Source organism: Apteryx mantelli, chromosome 15 (assembly GCF_036417845.1).
Source record: "Apteryx mantelli isolate bAptMan1 chromosome 15, bAptMan1.hap1, whole genome shotgun sequence".
NCBI lineage: Eukaryota > Metazoa > Chordata > Aves > Apterygiformes > Apterygidae > Apteryx > Apteryx mantelli.
In genome coordinates this window covers 24,575,909-24,600,114 of record NC_089992.1, presented here as the reverse complement: position 1 = coordinate 24,600,114, position 24,206 = coordinate 24,575,909, and the positions used below count along the sequence as shown (strand labels likewise).

Below are 24,206 nucleotides of genomic sequence, written 5' to 3'. Positions count from 1 at the left end.
GGCTTTATATGCAGGTGGCCACAGCTGTGCTTTCTTGTAGCTGTTGCCCTTAAAATTCGAATGTGCCTTCTCTCTCTTACAGATTTCCTTCTGCAGCAAAATCGCACGCAAAATGTTCTGCAGTACAGATTACCTCCTGATGTGCAATTTTGTATACAACTATTGGTTTAATTTTGCATTTTCTCTGAAATATTAAATTGTCTGTCACGTCAACGAGACCTAGATGGGTGTCACACCAGGTGAACAGAGGTGCTATTGGCTGCCATTATGAAATCCAGGAGAGTCAGAAAATGGATGTTCATTATCTACAAGCAGGAATTAGTTTAATGCATTCTTTTTTCCATGCCAGTTTATTCCCTTTTTCTGTTTTGTATGAAAGCTGCTCTTAGTAGAAGAGTAGGAGTGTGATGTATTTCTTTTAATCAGTTTTTCCAGGGGAAGTAATTCAGTTATTGTAACTGATTTACTGAGAGTGTTAATATCAAAGTATCAGCTTCAGCGTCGTGGTCATTTGTCCCATAAGAACTTAACAGTACCAGCTACCATGTTTTCCTTTGATTATGGTACCGTGCAGGGGACTGTCAGGAAAAACAAGAAGATACCCCTTCTGTAATAAATTTAGAAATCCAGCATATGAAGAGGGACAACAGTTTGATACAAGGAAAAGACAGGGGAAAAGGAGGAGAGAGAACCATTTTAAAAGACAGCTGTATGGCATGGACTTACTGATTTTATTATTTCGTACTGACTGCATTGCAACCAGTTAGTGTCGTATTCTTTGAATACCATGAGGGAACCTGAAAATTAAAAAAATACTGTTTTTTGCATATGACTCTCTGAAGTATCCCAGCCTCTTGGTCTTGATGAAAGTTAAATCCTTCTGCTCCTTAAGTAGAGGAAGAGAAATGATATTGTATACTAAAGCACAAATTTAGCAAAACAGTGCTTTAGATAAAAGTAGGAAAAATGTTTCAAATTCATGATTACCTTTTAGGAATCAGTTAAATGATTAAAATCTTCGTGTAAACACTCTTATCTGAATACACCCAATTAAAATGAAACATATTGGTACCTGTGAGATGTTTTTTTCTTATGGTATACAGCTGAAGTTTTCAAAGCATTTAGAGATTTGAATGTCTTGGGTCATGTTTTTCCAACAGACCTTTGAGTGAAATAATGTTTTGCTATACTTAGTCACTGTAGTATGCTGAAGCCAGGGATTTATTTACATTTAAAAAGCTATAAAATCTATTCTGAAATCTTTATAGTGAGGATTTTATTTTCTTCTGTAATACTATATACTGACCACTTTCGGATGCCCCCAATTCCACAATTGTCCCCATAAGCGTTTGCTGTTGGCTTGGTCTGTCTTGCTCTCCACTTGCCACGTTATCTCGGTCCTCTGAGAGTGCGTCTGCTTGGAAGTTTTCATTTGGAGCAGGAGAGCACTCTTGAAACAAGTTTCCCCATCATCCCTTCTTAACGCTCATCGAACTGCATCTCAGAGTAGGCTTGGATCTAGCTTCCTGGGCAGTGGAGCTAAGCTGGAGGATGTGCTCCAGTCCCGTCTCGGTGTCTGAGCTGGAAGATGTGCTCCAGTCCTGTCTTGGTGTTCGGGCTAAGAGCTAGACCAAAGTGAAACCTTTTGAGTCCACATAATGTGGGTGCTGGGTTCTCAGCAACAGCTGTTTTGCCCTCCACTTCTGCCCCGCTTGCACTGCACCGTCCTCCAGTGTAGGTGTAACCTCCCGCATGCTTAAGAAGCACCAAGTGCTCTCATTTGACAGGCACAGAAATGTGACTTTGGGGCCACTTGAATATGGCCAACAGTTTTCTAAACATGACCATAAAGTAGTTCTTAAAGTGTTTATGCATCTTAATTTCTCAAGTTTCAATACTACTTTCATGAAGTGGGTTGTAGTAGTGACATACTTGTTATACGTAGGAGGTAGCTGAGGCATGGGGAATTGGACTCGTCCCAGGTCATTCAGATAACAGCGGCAAACCTGAAAGCAGGTAACATTCCTATTCCATTTTTTCTTTGTGTAGTATATCTGATGTTATAATTGGAATGTTATTGCCCAAAGCAGGAGGAAGCTGTGAATATGCCAATAATGCGCCACGGGAGGAAAAACTGGAGGAAAAAGGAAATATAAAACAGAGGGGCTGGACAACATGGAAAATATTTCTGATAGTTAGCTCACAAATAAATCATTTCAATTGCTAGTTTTCGGGTGTGGTATGTTTGACAGAGTTGTTTTTCAAAGATCGCATCAGTATCCTGAAATGTTGATGACAGAAGAGCATCACAGACATACACTTGGTGAACTGCACTAATAGCAGTGAGGGTCTTTTTGCTGCCTGAGTGAAAGATGGTACCGTATGAGTGCCTCAAACTTTGATGGCCCCCCGTAGCTTTTACCTCTTAGACTTCAACAACCTAATGTTTTATATTGTGCTTCTGCTGTTGAAGATGAGGATTCAAGTTCTGTAAGTCACTGGCGGATATTAGCTTGGTTTCAGTCTAACTCCTTGCGAGTATGTGTCTTCGATTTGATAAAATTGTCGGAACAGGTAATAGCTGCCCAGAAGAAACCCTAGGAATGCCTGCCAACGAACAGCTCGACAGAAGGGACTTGAGAAATTAGCAACGCAGCCGTGTGCGCCCGTGCGTTGTCATGCTGAAGCTGCTGGTTTGCGGGGAGCAGACCTGTCAAGTGAGCGATGAGGAGCCTCCTCCTCGGCCAGGTCCGGCAGCTAACAATGCCACATGCCGAAATCCCGTATAAAGCGTGTGTACGGCAAGGGAAAAGCGACCTTTAGCAGGAGGGTGGTAAAAACATCCTTTCTCATTTTTCTGTCCATCTCAGCCCCTTGGTGGATTTTGGGGAGTCCAGTGCCTGCAGTGATGGCACGTTTCAGTAGTTAAGTGTTATCTGCATTTATTTAGTCTCATATTCCAGGCATTGTTTTGTTGCCCAGGTTACGACATAAGTATTAGAAAATTTGTTGTGTGGAGGAGAAAAAGGACTGTTTGAAATATTTTGCGTGGAATTTAACTTTTTCCTATGGGTTCGACGCAGAAAGATAAATCAACCTGCTTTTCTTGCCTGTTGGTCCAGAATTAAAAGCGTATTGCAACATTTTTAATTTGTCCTCTTAGCAACATTTAGTTATTTAACCTCAGTCTCCCCCTCTCAACCCCTGCCTGTAGTGGAGCCACTGTTTAAAGGAGAGTGATTTATTCTGTCAGCTGTTTTGCTGAAAGATTTCTTTCAAATGCTGTTCAAGACGGTGTGCTATATCTAGCCTGTACAGCCTTTGCGTGACACTAAATTGAGCAATGACTTTTCCTTGATCCGTTAGAAAAATACAAGCTTAGAGAAGGTGATATATCAGCAGTGGCTGAAAAGATAAATCTGTTGTAAATATGTCTGGCATGCAACAACATCATTCTTTTTCCGTGTTCATAACATTTCACTTGCTGAATATGCCTATTTCATCTTTTTTAAAAACCTGAGATTAATGCAAAGCTGTCTAGAAATAGCGCTGTAAGGAATATTCTGGAGTGTAGATGCTTTATATAAAGTGATGAAATGTATATTAGAAGGAAACGACTTGTTTTGTATGTTACTTGTTACATCACGCTTAAAAGCTTTAAGTAATAAAGCTGCTCCCTTATTGGCATTAAAGCTAATTTTAGTGCAACTACTCATTGGCACAGCTCTGCGCTGCTGAGCATTCTGCTCACATGGCTGTGTACAAATCGATCTGTAATGGCACTCAAGGCATTTTGAGGAAGAATGAGGGAAAAGGAAAAAGAAATAACCTAGTCTTCTAAATACGTTCCAAAGCTATCAGCAGTACCAAATTACCACCAAGCTGGTATTTAATTGCAGCTTTCCATGGGTGAGTTTTCTTGCGTATTCATTGCTTACCTTACTTGTACAATCTACAAGTCCTTTGTGCTTTTATGAGGTTCATGGTTTATTTTTCATACCCTACTAGTTTTTGTTGTGTTTGACCAATCTACCTACAATGCTGTAACAAGGAATATTTCTAGTCTCTCATCTTGCACAAGGCTGTAACTGAGTTTCTGTTAATCTGGGAAATCTTGGCAGCTCTCCCAGACTCTTCATCTTGATGCCTGCAGGTTCTTCAAGCACTGGGTGCAGATCACTTAAGTAAAAGATGGATCTTTTTCATTACATAGGAAGACAAATATATGAGTACATGGGATGTGTTTTAGATTAAGCAGATGAATTTTAAAAATTCATTAGGCTAATATATTTCTTAGAGAAATGTCATCATTTTATTTCTTTTTTTTGAAAAATATTTGTATTGCATTTTAACTAAACATGGTGATTTTTAAAGATAGGTAAGATGCATCTTTTGCATCAAGAGCATATAGTTTCAAACAGATCACCTGAGAATATCACCAAGACACATAAGTGAAACCGAAATATTAATACAAGGTAATCTGAAGATATGTGCATTGCATTTTGAGTTGGAATAGGTATCCTAGACAACTGCTGTCGTGGAGAAGGGCAGTCTAATGAATTTCTTTGAAGTTTCGTTCTGTGTAAGTTCATATAATACATATTCATTTCCTGTAATCTTCCTAGAGATAAAACAAACAACCGAAATGGTTATAAGGAACTTTTTGTCAAGAAAGTGAAGTAGCAACTGTCTGTTGTACTGGATATTTTTAAAGTGTCTTAAGTTTCTTTTCAAAAAAATGAGGCATTCAATGTGTTAGGTAGTTTTAAACATTGCTTGAAACGATCATTTACAGAGGTCACCAAAACGGTTCACAGGATGCTACTTCAGAAGGCATTTGGCTGATGTAGCTAAACAATACGAGACCGTTTTAGTGATAGCTTCCATAGAGATTGCTCCTCAAACTGTTTCATGTTTTTAAATAATTAAATAATGTAATCACCTAACGGAAGAATAGGAAATTCAAGCTCTCTGCAAGAGCAGTTGTGTGAAATTTAAAGAGAACTGAAAATTTAAAATTTGAAATGAAATGGAAGTCAATTAAGCAGACACCATGGGAAGGATGCTGAAAACTGCAAGCACTGAGCAAGTGTTTTGCAGAACCGTGATCCTCAGTGGCAAAATTGTGTGAGGGGAATCAAGAAAAGTGCAATGATTAAGGCTCCAGTCCAGGGGAACTATTAATACCAGCTCAAATATAAATATAGGAGAAGCCTGGCTGGTGTAATTGGAACCGTGTGTGTACTCAAGTTAAGTATGCACTTAAATATGGTATTGAATTGGCACTCTAATTATCATTTATGAGAAGCGAGATTAATGTTGGTAAGCTACCCTGGCCCTGCTGCAGGACTTTGCATTTGTCTGTGTTGGGCTCCCTCTGAATAGCAGCTCTGTCTTCCAGTGTATCGACCGCTCCTCCCAATTTGGTATCATCTCCAGACTTGGAGGTGAGGACACACTCTGACCCATTACCTGGGTCACTGATGAAGACCTGAAGCCCCAGCTGCCCCAGCAGCAAGCCCTGAGTAACGCCACTCATAGCTGGCTGCTGCTGAGTCTTCACCCATTCACCACTACGCCAGAAGCCTGATGGACCGGCCAGCTTTGCACAAGCTGCGCAGTCCACCCACCCAGTCCATATGTCCCCAGTTTAGCTGCAGGGAGACTTTGGGAGACTGTGTCAAAGGCCTTGCTAAAGGCAAAGGAAGCAACCTCCACTCCTCTCCTCTGCACCACAGGGCCAGTCACTTCATCTGAGGCGGCTGCAGAGCTGCTCAGGCGCAATTTGCCCTTGGTAAAGCCATGCTGGGTTTTCTCCATCAGCACCTTCTCCCTCCTGTCCCTGGGCATGGCTTTCAGGAGGATTTGCTCCATAAGCTTCCTGGAGATGGAGGTGAGGCTGACCAGTGTGTAGCTCCCTGGATCCTGCCCTTGTGATTTTGAAGAGGGGTGTGATGTTTGCTGCATCGCAGTCCTCAGGAACCTCCCCCTAAAAGCCATGAACGTTGGAAGCCGATAGAGGTCTCACAGTGACGTCAGCCAGCTTCCTCAGTACCGTCAGATACTTCTCACCCAGCCCTATGGGTTTGTGTATGTTGTATTTGCTTAACTTGTCCGTAACTCAGTCCTCCTCTGCTGCGATCCCCACGCTGTTACTAGGCGCAGAGGCCAGCGAGGCCTAAGAGCAGATCTTGCCAGCAAATACAGTGACAAAGAAGGCACTGAGTTCCTCGGCACTTTCCATGTCCTTCATCACCGTTCAGCAGCAAGTCTGCATTTACATTGGTCTTCCTTTTGCTGCCATTGTGCCTGTAGAAGCCTTCCTTGTTGCCCTCCACATCCCTCCCCAATTTCAAACGCAGTCAAGCTTTGACTCTCCTCTTCCTCCCTCTGCAGGCCTAAGTGGTGCTTCTATATTTCTTTTGGGTAGCCTGTCTCTGTTTTTGCCTCTCTCACACTTTTTGTGTTTGAGCTTGGCCAGGGGTTCCCTGTTCAGCCAAGCTGGCTTCTTGCCATGCCTGCTTGTTTTCTTGCCCATTGAAATGGACTGTTCCTGTGCTTTGAGGAGCCCGTCCTTGAAGATCAACCATCTCTCCTGGGCCCCTTTGCTCGTAGGCAGCTGTCCACGGGATCCTGCGTGTCCTGTGAACAAGCTGCAGTTTGTTCTCCTGTAGTCCAGTGTCTTTATTATGCCTTTGTCTTCCTCACTTTCCTCAGGATCTTAAATTCTGCCATCTGATGGTCACATCAACTAAGATTGCCATCGGCTGTCAGCTGCCTGAGCAAATTTTTCATATTTATGAATAGCAGATCCAGGAAAGCATCTCTCTTACTGGGTCATCCAGCACTGGTGTCCAAAAAATTGCCCACAGCACACTTCAGTGTTCATGGCTCTGAGGAATGGTGATATTGTAGGTTGGAGTAAGGCTGCAGTGGTAACTGTAAGTGCTGATAGCTTTAGCTAACATCTCTGCCCTGAGGTACTGCTTTTGGCCCCTGGTATATTGAACTGCACCTGTGAACAAGGGCTGAAATGAGACATCCGCTACTGGGTAGTGTCTTCGATAACAAAGATGTCCTTGGGCTATAGGGCCTCTTTGAGTTTGGAGCAAGAGCTGAAATCTGGCCTATTTGTGTTTAAAAAAAAAAAAAAAACCTAATTAAAGGGACATAAGAATAGTACAGATTTTGCAGTGAATGTGAAATTAATGGTGTAGTCCACTAGTCTGGGTGAGGGGATTTTGGAGAATACTTAATGGTAATCTGGGGCTATCGCTGTGTGGAAAGGTTAGTTAAGAAGGAAGGCGTTCTTGACTACCTGTCTTTCTGTGATCTGTGTTTTCAGTATCAAAGCAGGTATGGTCTAGGCTCTGGGAGTCTTACAGAGTCCTCTAAATACAGAGTTACTGAAGTGAAGTTTTGATTTTAGTATCAAAGCAAGGAGGAACATTTAATTGAAATGTAATTAAATTGCTAATTGTGTTTACGCTGGTACTTGTTGGGGGAGTGAAATTTTCCCAGCTGACACTCCAGGCAGTATCTGGGAGCGGAGATAAAACCTTGGATGAGAGTTTGGGGAGAGGTGGAAGAGTGGTGGAAGGGTTCCAGGCACGCTGATGAGTGGGAGGGGAAGAATTTGCGGAGGACCTCACCGGCGTCCCACGTAGCAGAAAAAACGGAGCTCGGCCTCCTTTGTGGTCGTTGCGGGTCCCAAGAAATACATGCTTTTCTTTGTGGTATTGTGTAGAGTATTGTTTCATATGAAACAATGGATTTCATAGTTTCATAGTTCTGTCCACATAATTTTATTACATTGTGCAAGTCTGATTAAAGCAAATGTTTTATTCTTTCACCATTGTCAGTAGTTGCCTAAGAAATAGAAATGGAAAATGAGAGTTCTGCTAGGTCAAGACCTACATGTGGGATGATTCTTTGGTTGACAATGTTTTTTAGAATTTAAAATCAAGCTATTCTTTAATTATAGGCTTCTGAATGTAGTAGAGATGTTCGCAGTGTGTCTGCCTGAAGGTACTCCCTGGGTTTGGTTGTGCAGATAACAACTTCTGTTTCAATCATTGTTTTTGTATGCAGCTTCCTCCTTGTCTATCATGACACAAGTTTGTATATTCTAGCAGTACTTTAGGTGGAGATGCTCCAGCTCGCAACAAAAGCTGTGCTTGTCCTGAACTTCTTTTTTGGGAATATCTGAGCCACTTTAGTTAGTTTCCATAATTAATGAGCAAATCAATGTATTTGGCAGCATAGACTCCAGTGTGGAACATGTCCTCATATGGCTTAAACTTGATAAATGGTTAAGAATCTACTTCATCTGAAAAATTCAGGGTAACCTGAACTTTAAACGTTACCAATTGTGCTTCCTGTAATACTTTATGGTAACTGGAGCCCCGCTGCTCAGAATATTCGTGTTAGATGTACTGGAGGATCGGAGGGACTGCTTTAATAGGATTTGGAGAACAACTATTTGTATGTCACAGCTTTTGCTCGTAGCTTGCCAGCCTTTTCATGCAGTAATCCTAGAGATTTAGCCTGGCTTTAAAATAGTAATACAGGAAGACATACGTGACTTAACACCACAAAAAAGTCTGTAAAGTCTTCATGTAGCGTGAAGCAAGAGTTTTTTTATGCTTGTTAGCATCTTTTTAAAATGTTGTAGTGTATGTTATGAGAGGGAGGAAGAACACTGATGAAAAGAAAATACTGACATTAGTGGAAATTAGGAAAAAGCCTCTATTTCCTCTGGCATGTGAAGTTTATCAGCGCGCCTTACCGTTGGCAGCAGTAGACCCCAACCGGTTCAGAAAGCAGTTATTACATGAACTGACTTCAGTTTTCAATTGCAAAACCTGGATAAGTTTGCACTCCTTTAATGAATTTTGTATACTCCATCTGTCTTTTTTATGATTGAGAATAGTATAAATTAATCCTGCATGTTACTGAAATAAAGTAGAAAATTGGGTCTGGACGTGTTTTTGAAAAAATAGTACGAGTTTTTATTTCTAAATGTTTGGTATCACATCTGGTTTACAAAGAAATGAAAACATTGTTTGCCACTGGTATGTCCTCTTAGGAGGTCATATTTTATCCTCAATTTCCACCCTTCCCTTTCCCTTGCCACTTCCATTACAGTGGAGATTTGGTCTGCTTGCTCTACAGTGATGTGTCCTTTAATATTTCCCATTAGTTTTCAGTAGTTACCTTTGCCTGCATGTCAGCCTTCAGTTTAATGGCCTTTTTTGTGTGTTCATTTTGTTTTGTTTCCCATCGTGGTTTTGTTTATTTCTTTTGTTTTTTTTCCCTGTTTTCTTTTTTTAAACCGTGGTGATGTTTGCCCTTCATATTCCCCAATGTTTGCACATGACAAGATGTTGCCATCCCAACATTACCTCCCACTTCACTGACCAGTGCCACTAATGACCATCTAGCACCAGCAACAACTGGACCGTTGCCTTCAGCCCCGCGGGATGTTGTGGCCACCCTCGTCTCCACTCGCTTCATCAGACTGACGTGGCGGACGCCCGCATCAGACCCTCAAGGAGACAACCTCACCTATTCAATCTTCTACACCAAGGAAGGTATAAACAGGTAAAGATCTATACATGTAAAATGGGTTGTTCTCGTTCATGGCCCCTCTTCATGCTAGCTTTGCGTAGAAGGACTGTAAAGCTTTAGCCTTTAATGACCAAAATAGTAAGGGTTGCAGAGACTGAGGGGCGATTGTGTTCCCTTCCCTCCTGCCACCCCCTTCCTGGAAATGATTAGCAGAATTTAATTTTTAATCACTTCATTTAATCATTTCATTCACTTGTATTAATCATATATATATATATATGATTCACAGAAAACGTTCCATAAGAGTAAGCTTAAATAGTTTGATCTTAAAACACTGTTTGTGCATATTTTTGATTGACTGCAAACAGTTGCTACCTGCTTTTAGCAGACTGCTTAGAAACTAAAAGCATTCATAGACTGTAACACCTCCTCAGAAATACTGACACCGCTATAAATGCCATCTACCATAGGCACATAAACAGCCGTCGGATAATACACGTGCTATTTGAGATAGAGCAGTCACTTCGTGCTTTAAAACCACTTAAATGTAGTCTGATTCTAGAGAACCGGGGCTGGTACATGCTGATTCTCCTCCAGCAATCACTGCAAATAGGAACTTCATGGATGTGAAGCGTTCATGAATTTTGACATACTATCCCAATGGTTTAATGCAGTCTACCCATTTTTCTAACTGATAGGATCAGCCGCTCAGAATTAAAGTCTCAAATTGTTGTGATAAGGCGAAACTCTTTGGTTGGAGGAGTTGGAGCTAACAATCATTTTAAACAGTGCTTAAATAATTACAAATTAGCTTGATTATCAGATTTATTACTCACCAGGAAATCATCTGTCTACTTAGTGACTAGATCATGAAACTCAAAGTTAAGAAAGTTATTTATAAAGAATATAGAACACACTATTATTCACGGTGAATTTCCATAGTTTTTTATTCTGTGGATGGGCATCTTGTCCAGGTTCATGTATGACAGCTAAGGGAGGCAAGTAGTAAATTTTTTTGTGCCTCACAAATGTTCTTCTACTTCCTTGCTTTGGTAATATTCATTCCTACTGGAGATATTTTAAGTGAGACAGGGAAAATGGAAGTGTCCTGCCAGCCATTCTTACATCCTGCCTTTCCTCCAAATTTCTGGTTGCAGCTGCTCTACCAGCTGGGTTTTCAGGAAGTAATTTGCTGGAGGTGGCTTCATGCCTCTCCCTAAATGGCGTCTTGCTTTTGCAGGGGGGAAAGTGCATCCCCTTCCGCTACATATGAGACTGTGGAAATCTAGACAATATTCCTGTTGTCAGAAGAATTGCACAGAACAAAGGGAAAGAGGCATCCCATAGCTGGTGGTGAATAAATCAGGAAAGAAATTACAGGACAATCTGCTGGAAGTGCTGATTCCAGTTCTTGCAAAACAGTCCTCCAGGGTTCAGTTAATGCAGTCCGCAGAGAGTTTACACAGCAAGGTACCTAAGCGGGTGCTTATATGTAAGCAGGTGGTTTCACTGACCTCAGGGAGATCTTTGCTTCAGCGTTCTTCTGGATCAGGTTCAAAATAGGATCCAAAAGCCTTTTATTAGCAGATACTCATTATTTTCTAACCTCTGCTGCTACTCTGTCTTTTTGTAAGGTTTTTGATATGCCTAATAAAGATGGCAGTATCATACATTTTGCAGATTGATATGAAAATACTGTGAAAACCTGACATTAAGTCTGGATTTAGAGAATGAGAATATTAAAACTTAAAAAAAGTAAATTAGTTGGGAGCAAGTAATTTGAAGGACTTGGCCGTCTGTCTGCATCAGCATCCTCCACCTTCTCATTGAAGACAAGTATGGATGCTATTTGCTTCATCTTATTCAAATTAGATATGACCTGATGGTCCTGACAGCCTGCCAGTGTCACTTCATTAGGGACTGTATTTTGGTGCCATTAATCTGGATTAAGCAATGAGAAAAATGCATTATGTATGATAGGAGAGCAATAGTTAAAACTGAACTGAGTATTCCCTTCTACCTGGAAGGTCAGAAATAACTCTTGTAGTCGAATTTGAGATGATGCTTAAAGGTAAGGCTCAAGGGAATTCAAATCCTGAACGTATTTGAAGTGGCGCTAACCTCTCCTGCCTCCCCAAACCCAGCTGATTTTTAAAAGGGACAAAAGCTGAGGTGGTGAACGTGGTAGAGGTTTACCTTTCTTAGAGGTAAAGATAGAATGGAGATCTGCCAAAGTTTTTTGGCCCTGTAATACTGTCTCCTTCCTTATTTCTAGGCACTTGTGATGAAAGTCAGCAAAAATCTCTGATGAGTAGGATGCTGGCATCCACTGAATTTGTCTGATGACTCTTTGTAATTCCCAGTCCTAGAGTGATTTCTATGCAATCAATAAATTACCTAACTGTTGCACTGAAGAGTCTAAAATTCCCTATTTTTACCTAGTTTCCTGTATCAGCTTGTTGGAGGGGGAGTATCTGTGCATATGTGTGTGTGGGGGGGGTTGATTTACAGGTGCACTTAAGTTTTTAAAAATTCTTTTAAGGAAGAGGCACAGAAACACAGGTAACTAATTGTGTAGAGATTAAATAAATGGATAGAATTGTTACTTGAAATTGAAAGGCACAGTAGCAGTAAATAATAGTGTAAATGAACAGACAAGTGATTAATCTATCAACACACGTTCTACTTGGCTTTTGGGCATTAAGTGGTACTTAATGTCCAAAAGTGGACTAGCTGCTTGGCCTTGTGGAAGAGTTGCTTAGTTATTGAATAAAAAATAGATGAAGATGTCATACATAACCAAGCAATCAGAAGTCCGAAAATTTCAAAGTTTGGATGTGCAACCGTTCTTTCTTTCCTAGCATTATAAAACACTACATAAATGTTGCTCTGTAGTCCTTGAATAATACATGATCACATATATTTGCTGTGGTCTTAAGTGCATATGTAGCATCTCCTCATACTATAATATTTTTGCCTACGTGTCTCATTTTCCTTCCCTGCATTACTGGATCCTTTTAGTAAGCGAAGCATTGTTTCTTCTTCACTTGTATTTGGGCAGTGATCAAACTAGGTATTTGATTTACTTACCTTTTAATTGGGCTTTTGAAAAAATGAAGGAAGAGGAACGATTGTGTAACGCGGAATGGCTTAACTAGATATTCCGATATCCGTTAATACATCTTAGAAGGGCTCAGATAGTCATTTTTATATTAGGAATAGCATTTACGTCTCTCTGCAGTATAGAAGGTGTGCAGTTCACGAGGTGTTGGTTCCAGCAGAGGCTATGCCTCTTCTGCTGTTTTACATTCATTGTATTTTTATTTGTTCAGGGAAATGAGATACACACAGAAACATGGGAAGGTGTTCCTCAGTTTTGCACTTTGAACTTACACAGAGGGCTGCAAAATGTTTCTGACTGGTGCATGACTTCTTTCCCTCCTGGACTAACCAGGCCCTCCTGCCAAAGCTGTTCAGAAGGAGATCCCCTTCGACCCTCTCCCCCTCCCCCAGGGAAATTATGTGTTTCACATTTTAAACTCCTTGTCTGCTTGGAGGAAAAATGCTAAGCCTCAAAGTTGAATATTACCGAAAATTTTAAGCAACTGAAAATAGGAAATGACAGCAAAAAATGTCAGTGCTGCCAAAATTGTGATGGTTGCTTCTATCAACTCCTGAAATAACGAAAGCTGGGTTTTGATAATATTTAGAGTTTGCAGAAACCCTGAGTCCCTCTGATCCAATATTCTGGTAAATCCGGGGAAACTGCCAGTTAGTGAAGCAGAGGAGCTCAAGGTGGCAGCAGAGGAGGAGGAGGTGCCATGGGGAACTGGCCATGCATTGAGAGAGAAGCTGTCCAGGAGCAGTGGACCTTCAGATACAGCAAAGTGCATATAATGTGCTGTAGGACTTGAAGGTTACTCTTTAAAACAGAGAAACCAAAGTGATACATAGAAGAGGAGCTTCTCAAAGCGTGGAAATCAGCTGTGGTGGTAGCACAGGCCAGCTTCTTTGGGCTTGTTTCCCTGACTATGTAATGGGAAACCAGCTGGTGATGCTCTTCATACGATGCATATCTTCATCCAGTACCGATGGCCTGAGTATGTAAGAGATGTGCTTTTATTGAGAGAATCGCATGAGAAGTTAGGGAGCGACCCATGAGTTTACTGTCATATTTCTGGAAGGATTCAAGTAATCTGATCGGATAGAAAATATTGTAGATAGAAAATATGGATCATATAGTCACATAGTTACCTTTATCCTTTTGTTCAATATTCCAAATTCAAGACAGATCCGCTGGAAAGTGTCTGAAACTTCAAATGCATTTGAGGAGGATGTTAATTCTATGAAACTTCAGAAGACCACTCAGGCATAAGAACTTCAAAGAACTTAAAATCTTTTAAGACAAAAAAATGAAATAGCTAACAGTACTGGTATGAAATGGTAAATTATGTGTATGATATATTCAAATAGTATTAAAGCCACGGTTCAGCTTAATATGCCTCAAACAGAAAATGGAATTTAATCCTATGTAATCACACTATCAAAATGTCTGGTTGAGTCACTGCCAGGCTTTACCAGGGATGAGGCAGAGTTGACATTGGCTGACACAAACAATCTTCACTTTTGAGTACTTCCCTGAAGGTTTCTTTTTAATAAGTGTAACTTAAAACTGCGAGTTTCCAGATGAACGCTTGTTTCTATTTTCAAACTGTGTATCGCTGTAGTTTTTTTCCCTTAAGTACTTGATAGCTATTTTAAACCTTAACGCTAGTTTACAGAGTTTTTTAATTGGGGTTTAAGCTGGAATGAGTTAGAATAGCCATAATGTTGTGTCGGGTGGTAGAGCTATTCATATAGACCATCTGGTGCACTACCTATTACACCTACCTGAACCCATCAGAGCTCGGCAACGGCACTCAAGGCTCCCTAAGAAAGAGCATAAACGAGAGATTCATGTGGCACTTAATTAGATTAATCTCAACATATCTTTAACATACTGTTGGGATGGAAGGCACAGCTCCCAGTTATTACTGAAAATTGCAACACTGACACGTCTATGTGGATTTTGATGAATGTTGTCTTTCCATTAAAATAATTTGAGGGTTTATTTGTAATTTTAAATAACAACCTTGGATTGCTGATGTTTTCTCTAGATAAAATCAGTGAGTGCCTTTACACTTGAGGTATAAAATGCAAAATATTTTGCATGTCAATGAGAAATGAATGTTGTTCCACAGCTGTGAATCAGCTGGCACTTATTCTGCATTTTCAGAAACCAGTCATTATAGCTAAGATGCATCTTAAAGGAAGCTAGCCAGCTGAAAATGCGTTTCCAAACAAACATATTGCACTTGCTCTAACTGGAAAAGTTAGTGCCGGAAAATATTTTATCTTTTTCCCTGTTGTGTTCTGTAGTGAGTGTGATACTTCTGTAGTGTGTCTCTTGCTTCTCTATCAGCTTCATTCTCACAGAAAATACTTTATATATGTGAGAAGAAGAGAAATCTTTCACAGACATTTTTAATTCAGAATATATAATATATATAATATGTATAATATATATAATTCAGAATAGGGATGGTGTTCATTCAAAGGTGGAAGTTAAAAAAAACAGCTGCAATAAATTAAGCTGTTTATGTGGTGCCATTTTAGCTCAGTTTCGTGAAGGAGACTGTTCTGGAGAAGTGTGTTTAAACAGATTTCTAGTTACAGTTAGCAGTGTTTCCCTCTGTATATAGATACTCCATAATGTAGAATTAACGCAGTTTCTGAAATGTTATAAACCAAATTATGCCAAATCGGCCTCATTAGTTGATTTAAAAAGTAGTAAATTAAAAATTGGGATTTTAGCACCTTAATTCCATGATATGAACTGAGCCTTAATGGCTGGAGGGTTTGCGGAGTAATTTTGCCGAGGCTTCTGCCTTAGAAATGAGTGAAGAGCAGCTAATCCTGGGCCCAAGATCGTCTGCCCTCTGCTGTGGAGCTGTCTGCAGTGTGCCAGGCGGAGGGGAAGGGGTTTGGTCCTCATCCTTCACATTTTCCTTTTATTTACTCAGCAGAAAATAGTTTGGTTTCCTCCCTTGTGATACTGTTTCTACTTCCATTGGCAAAGTAGCTGGTTCCCTTTCAAGAAAAGGCGGTGTGCGAACGGCAGTGCCCAAATTCAGCCGCGCGACAGCTCGCGGGGCCGAAGCGATGCGTTGCAAATGAAGGCTGTAGTTGGTTGATGATTAATCTTCTAATCTTCATCTCAGCGCTGAGCGTGATAAGAAACGATTGAGTGTCCTGCACTGCGTTCAGGGCGAGACCGTGCTTTCGCCCTGCCTGAACCAGCAACTTCTCCCCTGGTTGGGAGCTATAACTGAGATTTACTCCGAGTAGGGCAGTAATCTTGCCGGTTGCAAAATATTCAGGCGTAAAGCGTGCTTTGCCTTTCGTCGGCTCCACGACTTGTGCGGCACCGGCGTCAGTGCCGCGGCTGCCGGCCTGAGCCTGCGCGACTCCGGCCTCGGGGTGTTTTTAAGAAATCCAAATGTTAGGGAGGAACTAAGTAAAGTTTGGAGGAAAGGGGAAATCGTAAAACAGCTTCTTTGAAGACTGCACGAAAAGCAGCCCAGCAGAATTAACAAAAATGCCTTAAATCTAGCCAGACAATGTATACGATTCTTAAATGTTTTTTTCTTGTGGCTTCAGAGTAGTGGGGTAAACTGTCCCTGTGAATTATTGCACACTGTTATAAGAATAACAGTGGAACTACTCACATCTTTGTGATGCTGAGTCTAACTTGCTTTTTAGAGCACGTTTTTTCAAAGCGAAGTTGCAAAATCAGAAGCAAAAATCAGTTGCAAAATCAGAATCACCAGCAATTTTGGCAGATTATCGTTACTGTATAATTGGCGGGATACAATTAAGCATGTCATTAACACATGAGATATATTCAAACAGGATACATGTTAGATTTATTCCAGTATCAGCTACTCTCTTATTCCCCCCCCCCCCCCAAATCCTCTTACTAATCAATGATTGTTTCCGTACCCGAACCTTTGCTTTCCTAAAGGGAACGTGTCGAAAACACAAGTCGTCCTGGAGAGATGCAGGTGACAATCCAAAACCTGATGCCAGAAACAGTTTATGTCTTCAGAGTTGTGGCTCAAAACAAGCATGGCCCCGGAGAGAGCTCGGTCCCCCTGAAGGTGGCAACTCAGCCCGAGGGTAAGCTGGGAATATTTCTAGTCGTCTTGACTTCGTGATAGATTTTCCTTTTTTCCATTCATGACCTTTTTCCCAGGCTAAGTTGATACTCTTCACCAGTAGCATGCTTGCGGACCTTACTAGTAAAGTTTCAGAATGATTTTCCAGGTTACCACGTTGGGAAGCTTGCGTGATATGGTCTGGCAATAAAATACGTGAATCTTTTAAAAGGTGCTTTGCAATATTAATATTTCTATTTAGGCTTGTACTGCAACACAGATGGCTTTAATGTTTTCAGATTAAAATGTGTTAATTTAAAGTTAAAGCCAAGGGAAGTAATGTAAGTTTTAAAACATTAAAGGTTTTAGTCAGTTTAAGAAATAGGTCTTATAAAGCCAAAAAAACTCCCAGGCTTAAATAGAGCATGCCACAGTTAAAGCAATACCTCGGGTAATTATTCAAGCCTCTATTTTACTTGCTAAAGTGAAGCTCTTTGCATCTGTTACCAGTATAGATACTTGAGCGTCATCTGTGGCGGCAGTGTCTCGCTCTTCAGGGCTCCCCATAGGGTGTTCCTTGCAAAATGCTCTAAACTTTGTGCTCTAAAAGGAGCGCTGTAAATCCTCATCAGTGGGAAAAAAGAGGAAAAGAAACACTTTAACAAAATGCATCGTTCGTGCTCTGTGAAGATCACCGAGGACAAAATAAAAATCTGACCCGGGAGCTGAATCTCAGTCTCTTTCGGAAATTTGGGTCTGCCTTTTCCCCCCTAACGTACCCGTGTGAAATGCTGAAATGTGAGCGTATACCCTCCTTCCTGCTGATTACTTGTGAAGTTGCCTCCAAAATATTTAGCAACACGAAATGTCACGGTTAGGCTTGGTGACCGGCGTAGTTTTGTGCTTGCATTTCAGTTCAGCTTCCTGGTCCAGCACCCAATATTCGCGCGTCTGCCAGCTCACCCACTTCGGTTACTGTCACGTGGGAAACGCCGTTGTCTGGCAATGGAGAAATCCAGAACTACAAGCTCTATTACATGGAGAAGGGCCAGGACAACGAGCAGGTACAGAGCTTGGCTCTTTCCGTGTGGTACATAATGCCGTTAACAGCATTTCTTCTTTGATAGCATTTTTACCTTAAATTTCTAGAAAGGGCTTGGCAAGCATTCATTTTTCTGACAGGCCGTAGCCTAAAATACAGAAATATTGAAAATTAAAAGTCCAGTTGCCACCTGAGAAGTAATCATAACTTTGGGATAATTAATCCCAGGCTCTTAATTTTGCATCTAATTGTGCGTGAATTTTATTCCAGCTTTTAAGAAAAAAAGCTGAGGGAAGCTTTTTTGCTTCTCATGAATATTTTTGTTAGCATTTAAAATAATTTTGACATCACTTCTTGAAATAGGAATGTGTTGCATTCCTCAGAATTACTTTTTTGAGTTCTGCCTCCCGCTATTCAAAATATAGTATCAGTTTTTACCAATAGGCAACTTTGCAAGATCCCTTTTCATTTACAGCCCCTGTGTCTATGTTATGACTTAAATCACATAGGTAGAACTTCTATTTTGCAAGCCCAGGGTTATTCTCTTAAAAAGTCTGCGTATAACTGGGTTTAACTGCACAGGCTACAGGCTTCTGACGTTGAGTGTTACTGCACTGAGAATCTAAAACGTTTCTAATAGTTGCAGACCTGATTCCGACCTTGACTTGTATGTATGTTTGTTTATGAGCAGGATGTCGATGTAGGAGGCCTCTCCTATACCGTTAATGGATTAAAGAAATACACAGAGTATAGTTTCCGAGTGGTCGCTTACAATAAACACGGTCCCGGAGTCTCTACCCAAGATGTTGTTGTACGAACCCTGTCAGACGGTAAGCTGCTGTATTTCGTTTTTTTTTCAGGAATCATGCGGTTATTTCTTTTAAGTGGATTCTTAATCAGAAAGACTTTTAAGCTTTTGTTCAGCGCTGCCCTGTTTCATTAATAATCTGGTTGCTGCATATGTCTGTGCATGCCGAAAGCTCCCCTTGAGGCTTTCTGAATTGAATGCAGGAAAATTACCATACCTGCAAAAGTATCTGCTGTTCTAATAATGAAACAACAGCATCCTTAATTTCAACATCAGCAGTGCATTTCATGGGTTATTGTCTCTACAAAGTATTAAGAGTAGACAGTAACAAGATTATATTGAACCCAACAACTCCAAATTATTTTTTAGCTTCTATAATATTTTTACATATGAGCAGACTTTAGTCTTTGGAATATTTTTATTTTACTTGAGAGTAGTTGGATGTGAAAATGTATTTTAGTTTGGACTCCAGCATAAATATTATTAAATCAATTGTATATAATACTGAAAGCAGAAAGTGGTAACAGCATTTTCTATAAGCCTGATAAAAGGATAATGTGAGCAAATATGGATATACGAACAATTGTAGAATGACCAGAGTTAACATTAACTTCTATTTTTAATATAAAAGTTGAAATGTAGATAAGAACAGTCAGACCAAAAATCCTGGAATCCTGTCTCCACGAGTGACCAAAAGCAAATGTAACCAGAAGCAGGATGCTTTTAAAAATAGAGACAGAGGGTAACAAAATTGTATTAAAGATGCGAGTGTGTAGTTCCTAGTATCTGACTGGCTTTTTTGGCTCATTCTAATCACTGAGGTGACATTTTGGGGTAATGTGGTCTTGCTTCTCAGTGGTAATCATCTGCTCAGAGGCATCATTTTGTGTGTGGAGTTAGGACCATTTTTTCCACCTGTGTAACTTTACCTGGAGTTTCATGTGCCACCTTAACATCCAAGCACTAAATCTCCTGAGGTCTTTCTGCAGTTCTTTGCAGTCAGATCTTGTCTGCACTATCCAGCAATGCACTGATCCATCCCCTTTTCATCACTTCTGTGTTGAGTAAGGGCCTCGGCACATACCACTGCGAAACTCCACTGGTCATCTCCCACCACATAGGCTCCTATCTTCTCTTTCCTTTCTTTTAACAGTTATTTATTCAGGAGAGAACTTCCCTCCTATCCCATGGTTGCTTATGATCTTGGGAGAACTCCTCCAAAGGGAGGTCCTTGAGGATCTCCCTTTAAAAAAGTGACATAATCTCTTTGCAAATATGTCATGTTTCTCCGTGTATTTATAAATTCCATGCTTTATTATAGCTTCAGCTTATTTGTCCAGTATAGATGTCTGGCTTATTATCTAAAGTTTCCAGTGTGTTCTCCCACAGAACTCCTTTTAAAAATTGGCATCAAGTTTACCATCTCCCAATCCTTGGGTATCAAGATACCTTTAAGTGAGAAGTTATACCCTACCACTAGTACTGCAGCTGTTTCATTCCCAAGGTCCCTTAGAACTCTTGAGTTAATATCGTCCAATCCTGGCAACATGCTAGTCTCCATTATGTCTGACTCTTCATAGTCTCTTCTGTTGACATTTCTGTTTGAGAGCTCCTGTAAATCCCTTGTAAGGGATGTCATGGAAGCCTCTTCTCTTCCTTCCAGGCAGTTCAAATGCAAAGAAGTTAGTTTGGATGGCCTTATCTTTTTCTTCTTCTGTCCTACCCTGATCATCTACTAACTCTGCATATTCTCTGAAGGGCTTCTTGCCCCTTATTTGTTGAAGAAGAATTTATTATTAGTTTGGATGCCATTTGCAAGTTGTTCCCTAAATTCTTTTTGGCCTGAGTTAGGTTTCTACGTTTAACCTGGAGGAATTTATTTTCTACATATGTCAGGCCTTTAGCTTTCTGAAGGACATTGTGTTGTTTCTAACAGTTATATGACTCCGCTGCTTAACTGTGCTGTTCTGCTTCTGCAATTTCTCAGATCTTTTTGGATGAGTCTCCATCTGGTGTTTTCTTAATTGTTGGTGTCTATAAGCAATCTCCATGCCTCCTGCAAGGATTTTGTTCTTAGCTGCTACCTTTAGCTTCTTTTCAACAACCTTCCTTGTTTTTATGTAGGTTTTTGTTCTTAATCTACGTACATTATGGTGGTCTTGCAGAATAGCTCTTCAGGTATAACATTTTGAACTAGGGCTTACGTGCTGCTCGTTGCCAAGGATTGCTTCTTTTCTTGTGGTCTTCTTGATCTTTAGGCAGTAATCGTTTATCACAATTAGAAGTGTAATCTCTGCCTTGCACCCTGATGAAGGCCATTTGCCTTACTATCTTGTCCTTACGGTCTCTCTGAACGCCAGCAGTGTGTCATGATCCTCCTAATTGCATGGCTGCATAACATTTGGTGAGTCTTTTCACCACTGGAGTGCTGCAGCAAGGGTTTCCTGGGTCTCAGGTTCTCTTACGTGGCCTTTCTGTCTAATGGACTTTAAACGTCATGATCAGCAAGCTGCTACAGCTAACTACAGAATTAACAGATAGGAAAGGTTTAAGAGCAGGAACTGTCATGATATAAAAACCATGGCTAGAATTTTAAATGTGGATTCCCAGAATCAAGCATCTAAATGAAAGTCTTGATTTTGAGAAGTACTGAACGTGGTCTCTCTTGCTAGAGTTAATGGGAAATGTGATGCTTAGTATCTTTAAATATCAGGCTTTTTTTATTTAGGTACCGGTGGTAAGTAAGGAGCTGAATAAAATGCAAATTCATTCCTTGTGCTGAAAATAGGTAAACCTCCTACTCTATGTCATAAAGTACTCCTGGTAGAATTTTGTATTTACTCTATACGGTGTCTTAAACCAGAATGATTTGTGCTTTCACAGTGGAATGATATCAGAGAGTAGTTGTACATGGAAATATAGTATTTGACGTAGTATATGGAAATTCTTGAGTTGTAATTCCTTTAATGTTTTTAGTCCCCAGTGCTCCACCACAGAATCTAACCCTGGAGGTGCGCAATTCCAAGGTAAGATGCGGAGAAATTGCTGTTGCTGATGACTAAATGAAGGGTTGATGGGTCTTAGATCAGCCTATATTGAGAGCTGCTCTGGGTCTTTTTTCTGCCATGCTGCTTTCCAGTTATTTGTATATGAGTTACCCAACAGGAGAATATCTGAATGTGGGGCTTGAAACGTGAGAAACTGCTGTGGGTTGTGCATAACTGAATGCAGTGGAGACAGCGACAGTGCACCAGAGAGTTCAGCATGGAGGCTAATTACGAAAGAAAGCAAGGTTTAATCAGGCACAAAAGCCTGAAGCACCAGAGCATGAATATGTTCCTGTTGATTAACTGCTGTTTACAGTATGTGTGCATACATATGCATGTTTATAGTGTCCTGGGCCACTTTAAAAGAGAAAATGACATACTTAATCATTATGACTTTAGTGATTATGATTGGAGATTTTCCAGACCCTCTTTCAAACCTCTCCTTTTACTAACTATGATTAAAGAAAAACCCAAAACAAAAAAAAAATTCAAAAAACCCTTCAGGCACACAAACTACAGCTCAGATAACTTTTGTACCCCTTAAAGGAAGTACCAGTTCTTAAAGATGTGTCCTTAAGTAAACCATATCTTAGGATAACACGAAGGAAATGAAATGGAAAGCCAAGAGGCTGTTTGTGAAATGAAATCAGAAGGTCTCGTGGGATTGAAGCGCTTTGAGATGAACTTTTACTGGCATGTGTATGGCCTGTTTTTTTTACTTTTTACAGAAGCCTCCATTTTTCATATATGAAAATGCAATGATTTCTATATGCAGGCTTTACTGTCTTGCTTTTCATGAAGTATTAGCACTAGAATAGTTTCTATGGCTGTGTGGGAAGCAATGACTTTGCAATTACCTTCTGTCTTCCACAGAGCATCATGCTACAGTGGCAGCCTCCGCCTCCAGGAACACACAGTGGACAAATCACCGGATACAAAATTCGCTACCGTAAAGTGTCCCGTAAGAGCGATGTAACGGAGAGCATTGGTGGGACACAGCTTTTTCAGCTAATTGAAGGTAAGCTAAAATTTGCAAGCATTTGTTGTCAGAAACACTTAAAATGAGTGGCTGTATGTTCTGAGGTAGTTTGGGTTGGCTAGTGGAGACTGAAGTCTAGTGACCTGTTTCCTAGCCCTGATTTTGCCATTGGTTTGCAAAGTGGATTGGACAAGTCCTTTTAAAACCTTTGCTATATAAAGGCGTAGGGGTTACGTGGAGGAGCTGGTCCTGAACTCCTTCTGTCTGCCCGAACCCTAGAAACAGAAGTGTGGAGAAGCGTGCTAAAGAAACCAGTTTGGCTGGATGGTCTGCAGACCTGTCTGCATGTGGACATGATCTAGAACTAGAACTGCTCTGAGCAGGAGTTGCGTTGTACCTGTAACCAGAGTATGTTTTTGCCGGCAGCACAGCCTGTTTAAGAAGTTCTACATATCAAATTTTTGAGTGCATTTTCATGTTGCTTTAGTTATTGCTTGTATGCTCTTGTATACCATAAACTAACTCTTGACACATTTTGGTCACTCGTTGGCGATGCTATACACCTGTGCTTAGTTACAGGTGTGAGTGGTTCTGAACTTAAAACTAATTAATAGCCTGAAAAGTAAAGTCTGGCTGCCGAGGCTGCAAACGATACCTCACGGTGTCCTCCAGTGACCTACCGGGAGGCTCTGCGTAGTGTCGCAACCCCGGGTGTCTCCGGTCACAGCTTAGCTGTTGCACCATAATTGGTGTCAGCTTCCTTGACAGAGCTGCACTGAAAGTCATGCTGATTTGCATTCCTGACCTCAGGTTATGCTCAGATTTGAGGTGAAAGGACATTACTGTCAGTTTATACTTGTAGTGGAACTAAGTATTTTAATTAGGAAGTGAGATTCCCGTACTCACAGCTGGAGTTCCTGGTTTGATATCTTGGCTCCTCTTTGTCTGTTAGGTCTCGAACGCGGTACAGAGTACAGCTTCCGCGTAGCTGCCTTGACTGTTAACGGCACCGGACCGGCGACTGACTGGATATCGGCAGAAACATTTGAGAGTGATCTAGATGGTAAGGTTGTAAGTGAGAACATATCTGTGACACTAAAAGCATCAGAATTCACGGGCAGGGTACAATAAAGTTTGATTGCCTTCTTAAAGACAAACATGATTTTGCTCAATTGATTTTGCTGTGTTCTAATTATATGAAGTGTTTTATTTATGTTTAGGTGAAGTTAATGTCTATTTTAACATAAAATTCTTACTAAGTCCATAAAATGGTTATAAATTAAGTCCTCCTCCTTTACTTTCTAGTGCTGTATATTAGCAGTACATTTTTTTCTGGCAAGAAATACCCAATTATTATATTATTATACTCATGTTCCATCTTAACATGAGGAAAAACTTTTTCACTGTGAGGGTGACAGAGCACTGGAACAGGTTGCCCCGAGAGGTGGTGGAGTCTCCTTCTCTGGAGATATTCAAAACACGTCTGGATGCAATCCTGTGCAATGTGCTCTAGGTGACCCTGCTTGAGCAGGGGGGTTGGACTAGATGATCTCCAGAGGTCCCT

At 40.6% G+C, this 24,206-nt stretch overlaps 1 protein-coding gene across 5 annotated transcripts in view; it reads left to right on the top strand.

Annotated features, from left to right (window-relative positions):
• The window catches only part of NEO1 (neogenin 1), a 215,473-nt gene that overhangs the window by 153,608 nt on the left and 37,659 nt on the right, over nucleotides 1-24,206 (top strand). For all 5 annotated transcript variants that reach the window (XM_067305448.1, XM_067305447.1, XM_067305450.1 and 2 more), the window contains exons 8-14: nucleotides 9,384-9,603; nucleotides 16,634-16,788; nucleotides 17,682-17,830; nucleotides 18,500-18,638; nucleotides 21,593-21,642; nucleotides 22,537-22,681; nucleotides 23,595-23,705. In XM_067305448.1, coding sequence (XP_067161549.1) covers nucleotides 9,384-9,603; nucleotides 16,634-16,788; nucleotides 17,682-17,830; nucleotides 18,500-18,638; nucleotides 21,593-21,642; nucleotides 22,537-22,681; nucleotides 23,595-23,705 — 969 coding nt within the window. The remainder of the gene's footprint in view (nucleotides 1-9,383; nucleotides 9,604-16,633; nucleotides 16,789-17,681; nucleotides 17,831-18,499; nucleotides 18,639-21,592; nucleotides 21,643-22,536; nucleotides 22,682-23,594; nucleotides 23,706-24,206) is intronic.